This window comes from Tupaia chinensis, unplaced genomic scaffold (genome assembly GCF_000334495.1).
Source record: "Tupaia chinensis unplaced genomic scaffold, TupChi_1.0 Scaffold000074_1, whole genome shotgun sequence".
Classification (NCBI taxonomy): domain Eukaryota; kingdom Metazoa; phylum Chordata; class Mammalia; order Scandentia; family Tupaiidae; genus Tupaia; species Tupaia belangeri.
The window spans coordinates 2799245-2806483 of record NW_006159534.1 but is presented as its reverse complement, the minus strand read 5'-3'; the positions used below and the strand labels follow the sequence as shown (position 1 = coordinate 2806483).

At 59.9% G+C, this 7239-nt stretch overlaps 1 protein-coding gene across 1 annotated transcript in view; it reads right to left on the bottom strand.

The window, feature by feature from the left end:
* The window catches only part of KIAA1614 (KIAA1614 ortholog), a 50690-nt gene that overhangs the window by 11317 nt on the left and 32134 nt on the right, over positions 1 to 7239 (bottom strand). Inside the window, exons 7-9 of the mRNA XM_014583961.2 lie at positions 5904 to 7239; positions 4054 to 4198; positions 1583 to 1823 (exon numbers count right to left, since the gene is read on the bottom strand). Of these exons, the coding sequence (XP_014439447.2) occupies positions 1583 to 1823; positions 4054 to 4198; positions 5904 to 7239 (1722 nt within the window). The remainder of the gene's footprint in view (positions 1 to 1582; positions 1824 to 4053; positions 4199 to 5903) is intronic.

Genomic DNA, 7239 nt, shown 5'->3' with positions numbered 1-7239 from the left:
CCCCCCAGGAAGGAGCTCTGTGGCTGCTGTAGCTATCAATCACTGCCTCGCCCCCTTAGCCGGCTGGCCGGTGTGTGCCAAGTGTGTACTGGGGCTACGCAGAATTCACAGCAAAAAGAAACTAAAGTGCGAGTTTATTTTGGTGTACAAATATTAAAATTCAGGCGAGCCCCATGACCTGGTAGTTAAGGGAGCTGGATCCCACATGGCTGACTGTAGTTCAAGGCTCAGCCCTGGAGGCTTGAAAGACGCACAGGGCGCATGTGCACGTGTGCCCCAAATCCCAACAGGAATGAAGAAGGGAGGTGGTGTGATCATGTCCTGTTGCGGGGTGCTTTCTCTCTCCCCTCTCCCCAGTTCTCTGTCTCTCTCTGACAAGCGTATACACTCTCTGGCAAATTAAAAAATACAAGGAAAAAAAGGAATCCAGGCATAGGTTTTCATGATACACATTTTCCATGAGCTTTGGACGACCGCATATATGGTAATTCGCCATTGCAGTAAGTACTGGGATACAGAGATCAAGTGATCTACTGAAGGATGCACGTTCCCGCCAGGGCAGAGACAAAACCAAATAAAATGCCACATGGCAAGTTCCAGACAGGAGGACAGCACCGGTGAGGAGGGTCACAGAGCAGCAGCCCCACTCAGCCTGACCAAGGTCGGAAACAGCTTCCTGAAGGGCATGACTGCCTGAATTTCTTTTTTCTTTTTTAAAAGAATTACTTAAATTTTATCATTATCATTATTTTTCAATTTGCTACAGAGCATGTGTACTCACCAGATATATATATATATATATATATATATATACACACACACACACACACACACACACACACAGAGAGAGAGAGCCACCAGGTCAGAGACTTGAACTGCGGTCAGCCATGTGTGAGTCCAGCGCCTTAATCACCATGCCACCTGCTGGACCCCACCTGAATACTGATGAGTGAGCAGAGCCAGTAGGTGGAGAAGGCGGGAGGGACACTTCAGGTCAGACAGTTGTGAATAGGACGTGATGAACAGATCAGAGAGACACTCTGCTCATGGAAGTCTCAACTTCACTGCAAAGGTGACCAGAGACTAGTGACAGGCATTCAGCAGTGCATGACATGGCCAGGTTTGCTTATCCAGAAGACCGTTCTGGAAGCCACATGGAGGAGGAACTTGCCAGGGAGGCTGGTCAAGAGGCTATTGAGGTGACCCAGGTGTGAAGTGATATGTGCTTGGACTAAGAGGAAATTGGGGTTAGGCCCTTAGGGAGTCACCATGACCATGGAGAAGGTTCTGGACTGTCCAGGCCATCCACTCTCCAGGACATGGCAGAGGGAGACCGAGCGGGAGGAGCCTAGGATGAGCCCAGGACTCGAGCAGCTGAGGGAGCATGGAGTGTGGGATGCTTCCCACCCAGCCTGCAGCCAGGGAGCCTGGGCCTCAGGGGTCAACTGTGGAGTCAACTGTGGGGTGCCCACAGCTTCCCTTCGTCAACCTTGGGCTCCAGGGGTAGTGTTCTTGGCACTTTTCGGACACCTTCTGTTCCGATGGCGGCCACCCTACGACTGGCCTCAGCCCTGGGACTCACCTGATGCAGGGATTGTAGTGATGGGGCCCTGGTGTGCGGGGCTGGGCCAGGCGTGGTGGCCTGCAGCTGCTCTACGCTGTAGCTGCGCGACTTGGCCAGCTTGGGCCGTGAGCTCTGGCCCAGGGCTGAGAAGAACTTCCTGAGCCCCAGAGTGGAGGCGACACTGCTACTCCTTTTCTTGTGCCGGTCAGAAGAGGCAGCTGAGGGTGGCCTGGGTCCTGTGCCAGCCCCCGGTGGTGCTCTGAAACGCAAGGGTGAACATGAAGGGGACAGAGACGACTGCACGGCAGGCTGCTCCCGAGTTCCCAGTGGCACCCCAACCGCCTGGCCCAGACGGAAGCCAGCCGAGAAAAGAAGGCTGAATGGACTTCTGCAGCCTAGCAGCCTGGTTCTGGAACAGCTTGGGCATGACACTCAGCTACGGGCTCATCCAGCAATTCACTCACTCACTCATTCATTCACTGGGCTCCTAAGCAGACCAGTGAACAAGGGGGAGTCAGCAACTGACGTGGGGCGGTGTTTGTCTAAACAGCGTGTCCAGGGAGGCCTCTGAGAAGACCATCCTTACACCAAGCCGAGTGGTAGGCAGGAGCTGGGTGGGCATGAGGGGGACAGAGAGGGGACAGCTGGTGCTGCCACCCTTGGCAGAAAAAGGCTCAGGACATGAGCCTTTTTCAAGGACAGGAGGGGGCCGGGGCATTAAGGCTTGGACGTGGGCAATAGCTGTGAGGTGAGGGCAGACGGGCACACAGAGGCAGATGGCAGAGAACTGAAGGGCTGGCCTCAGGAAGAGGTCTGAATTCCATTCCGGGGAGAGGACAGCCATTGCAGGGCTGTGAGCCCAAGCCGAGTGGTAGGCGGGAGCTGGGTGGGCATGAGGGGGACAGAGAGGGGACAGCTGGTGCTGCCACCCTTGGCAGAAAAAGGCTCAGGACATGAGCCTTTTTCAAGGACAGGAGGGGGGCCGGGGCATTAAGGCTTGGACGTGGGCAATAGCTGTGAGGTGAGGGCAGACGGGCACACAGAGGCAGATGGCAGAGAACTGAAGGGCTGGCCTCAGGAAGAGGTCTGAATTCCATTCCGGGGAGAGGACAGCCATTGCAGGGCTGTGAGCAGGAAGAGGCCGTTAATTAGGTGGCTGGCAGCAGGAGAAGGAACCGCAGGAGCCTGAGTAGGACCAAAGCAGACAGGCTGTTGGCTGGGACAGGAGCATCGGCTCTCCCCCGGGGAGGACAAAGGCAGAGCCCCCAGGGGATTCGAGGGAACAGAGAGGGAGAGGAGTGGAGAGGGAGACAGAGGGAGGGTCTGGCCAGGCTCTAGCACTGGGAATGGCCACTCATGGGCAGGGGACGAGGGAGAGGCGGTTGCTGAGTTCCGTTTGAGGGGTTGCTATTATTTGAATGCCCCCTCCCCCATTTATGTGTTGACATTTGGCCGTAACAGGATCGAGAGGGTGAAAACGTAACTCCCCTGTGGTGTTTAAAGATGGGGTCTTTGGGAGGAAATTGGGGTTAGGCCCTTAGGGACCTTAGAGCACCCTGAGGGAGGCTGGAATGAGGCTCCTGCCCCCCACCAGGCTGTGGTGCTGCCTGAAGACCCTCACCTGCGGCAGCCCCTGGACCCCCATACTGTGAGCTGCATAAACCTCTATTTTACAATTAAGTTTATTTTATTCATGAGAGAAAGCATGCACGCACTCAAGTGAGGAGTGGAGTGGGGCACCCTTAACAGGACCTCCTCAAGCCGGGATCTCCTTCCCTGGCCCTCCAGCTCATGAGGACTCCGGCACAGGCATGCCTATGTGTGTCCAGGTCGACTTGGGACCTAAACCCATGCTCACCATGTGGCTTCCAGCACGCCACCACCTGCCCCACCGAGTCTAGGCCAGACCTCTGTACAAATCACCCAGTTGCGGGTATTTTCTGCCATTAGCAACAGAAATGACTGAAACAGACCCCCTGGGGCAGATGTCCAGGAGAAAGTGGGCGGACAGAGCTGGCGTCCTAGAGGGCACACAGGGCAGCTGTGCGTGGCCGGTGAGGCCCTGGGCTGCCTGTGGCAGGGATGGGAAGGCCCTGGCCAGATCACCAGGCTCACCAGGGCCTCGAGGCTGGGCCAAGGAGGCCCCCACTGTGGGGATACAGACCTGCAGAGCTGAAGGAGAGCAGCAGTAGCACTGCTGGGTTCAGCCTCCTCCGCACCCGGTGCTCGACCAGCCCATCGGGAGTCCTGACAGGCGGCACCTCTGGGCCCCCAGTAGGGCGTCCCTGCTGCCTGTGCTGAGCACCGGCCTAGTGCCTGGAGCTGGAGTGACCGAGCAACCACACACATCAGACTACAAGAAACAGGGAAAGGGATGTCAGGGTGCCAGGCGTGGATGTGTCTAGGAGGCCGCCGAGGACTTAGGGAGGTAAGGTCTCTTCACTCTGCACTCCCACCCCCTGCAGTCAGGCCTCCTTCCTGTCACTTACTGGGATGGGGTGTGTCCTCCAGAGCTCGCCTCTGTCCTCTGAGAGCCTCCTTCAGCTTCCCGGCTGGACTCGAGCTCCTCCGAGGCCAGGGAGAGGGTGATGCTCGTGGAGTTGACGGTGGCGACGTCTACGGAGCCCGGATGTCCTGCAACAACCACAGCACCCTCCTGGGCCAGGCCGACCGTCTCCAGGTCCCGTGGGTGAAGAGGTGTTCCCAGCAACAGAGGAGGAGGGGAGGCTGGAGGGAGGCGGGAACCCCACGAGAGCAGAGGTGACAGAGAGAGCCTGGGAAGCAGCGGGGGCAGGTGGGTGGCCTGGAGGTGACCAGAGATGAGGACCCCTCCCTGGACATCCCCTAGACTGGGAGCCACGTGAGGAAGGGACTGGGTTCTGCTGACTACGCACCCCATCACCCAGCACAGCACGGGCACTGTTAGAGGAGGAGGTCACGTCCCTTTCTACCAAGTGACCTAGCTGGGAGCAGGGGAAAACTCTAGGTTCCCAGGAAAGACCGCCATCTTGCCGGCTGTGATTTCTAGCGCATTAACAGAACCACCACTCAGGGAGCCCCATATGCTAGGTGCTGCATTCACCCTCCACAGGGAGCTTCGGGGGTGTCATTACTGTCCCGCCGTATGAGGGGGAGATGGGAGCACTGAAGGCCGCTCAGCTAATGACAAGGGGGAGCCTCACCTCTCTCTGCTCCAGGCCTCCAGGAGGCAAAGGCCCAGGCTGCCTGGAGGGGCCATCAGATCAGGGGACAGACGCCCTGCAGGGAGTAGTTAGGGCGAGCCACAGCCCGCCTACAGCCCTGCGACAGGAAGCCGCACTCAGTGTACGTCTGTGTTTGGGGTGTGGAGGTGTCCCTCCAGGGCCGTGTAAGCAAGGCAGAGAGGGACAGCACTGGAGGGGTGGTGGCCATGCCTGGGCATGGGGCACCTGCATCCACATCTGTAATGACTTCATTGGGCTCAGTTCTCTGCCCTCTCCTCCACCCTGTTCCCTGGACTCTTTTGGAGCCATCCTGGCCCCACAAATATTGGAGCCACAGATCAAGGATGTGGGGGGGGTGCTTTTTTCTCTGCTCGAAAGTGCATGGCGAGTGGGCACCTAGACCCCAGCCCTGGAGAGCAGAGCCTAAGCCTGCCGACGCAGAGGACCCCTTCCAGGGTGCAGGGCGTTACCCTGCACCATGCACGCCCATATCTGCAGAAACCTGCCTGTCGGCCCAGCAGGGCTGGGGCCGGGGGTGGCCCTAGCACTCCTTGCAGGAGCTCTGCCTGCTGGGTGCAGTGTCCTCTGGACAGCGAGTCTCCGAGCCATGGGAAGGCTCGAGTGCAGGCCTACTATTGGGGTAACGCCCTGTGCACCCCCATAGTGCCTAATGTAGGGCCTGGCACACGCCAAGTGAGGGAGTGTGGAGGTAGTGGGGGGCCCCTGCTGTGGGATCACTAGACATTTAGTGCTCTGAGTGAATGGGAAGTCCTCTTCCTGCTCCATTGGGAGCAACATTCCCTTAAGCCCCCAGGCCACCAGCAGCCACAGGCTCAGAGCTGCATTACGCCTGGAGTGCCCAGCAGTGAGCAAGCATCACCCACCCCCATCTGCTGCCAGGCTGCTGCTAGACCCTGCCTCTGGCCCAGGACTCCACCTGCTCCCGAAAGAGGAACTCGGGTGGGTGGGGGGGCGCCAGGAGTGGGCTGCAACTCTGTCATGTGAATGCAGAGGCGGGCAGTTAGTCTCCCTCCTTTGCATCACCCCGAGTGCCTGGTATGTCCCAGGCGTGGCTGGGGCCTCCGCTCCAGGCTGCTCAAGGCCTAGGCTGGGCACAACCCAACACAAGCCCTTACCATCGCGGCCGCTCTCCAGGGGCGGTGTGGGCTCCCGGCTGCAGGGGCCCCTGTCCTCTGGGCCCCCGCACACAGCTCCTCCCCGGGGCTCCTGCAGCCCCTGGGGCACGGGCACGCTGTTGTTGCAGTTGTTAGTGGACAGAGCCAGCAGTGGGTGCCTGGCCCGGGGACGGCAGGGCTGAGTCCGTCGTGGGGTGAGCTCGCAGGGGCCAAGACTTGCGCTTCGTGACGGCGGCAAGGGGGCATCTACCGGCTCTCTCTGGTCACTTGGCCTATGGGGCCCGGTCAGGGCTGCCTTCCTGTGCGACACAGGCGAGGTGGTTTTCCTTGACGTGGGAGGGGTTGGCACCCAGCTTTCAGGGCAGAGGGCAGCAGGGGAATGCTGGGCCTGGTCTGGGGCTGGGGGTTCTGCAAGGCTTTTTTGCTGGGAGGAAGTGGAGACAGCTTCCAGGGACTCCTGGCTCTGGACCATCTGGCCTCGTCTGCCTGGCCCCAAGGGCCCTAGCTTCATGGATGAGGCAGTGGCACAGGCTGTCCTGCAGGGGGCCTGGGAATCCACAGGGCAAGCCCAGTGGGGGCCAGGTCCAGGTCCAGTCTGTGGCTGGGCCCCTGGGGAAGCCTTCTTTAGTTCTGGAGCAGGGGGCTGGGGGACAGGGGCTTGTCTCTGAAACAGCATCCTCTCAGGTGTGTGTCCTCTGCCTTCTTTCATCTCAGCTCCCTCCTTTGCATCACCAAGCTCCGCCTCTGTCTTCCTGGGCCACCTGTGGCCTCCCCGCGGCCTAGAGCTCCGCAGCCTTGTCCGGCCACAGGCCTTGCTGGGCCTAGACGCTCCGGCCTCCTCGCTGTCGGTCCTGCAGCTGTCCGAGGTATCCGTGCTGTCCAGGGCAGAGTCCACCTCTTCTGAGCACTCAGGGGCCCCAATGTGGGTTTCTCGGATCCACTCCAGATGGAGCCCTGGCTCAGCAGAGAGGACCTGGAGGCTGTGGGAACCGTCGGACTCCTCCCGCACCACCTCCATGCCGCAGGCAGCCTGGAGCTCCTGAAGGACTCTGGGACTGGGAGGAGCAAGGGCTGACCTCCCCTTGGCCGGGTCCTGACTCTCGATACAACTGCCGCAGGCTCGGCACCTCCTCCCAGGGCCCCGCAGGAGCGGTTTGGCCGGGAGGCCCCAGCGGTCCATAAGCCTGCAGAAGGCCTCCTCCCCTGCGTCCCGAAGCCAGAGGCCTCCGCTGACGTACTGCGCCATGTTCGGCTTCGAGAGCAGGGGGCCTTGGCCAGTAGCCTTCTGCTTGGGATGAAGCACCTGGCGCTGGGGCTGGCGCTGCTGCAGCCGCTC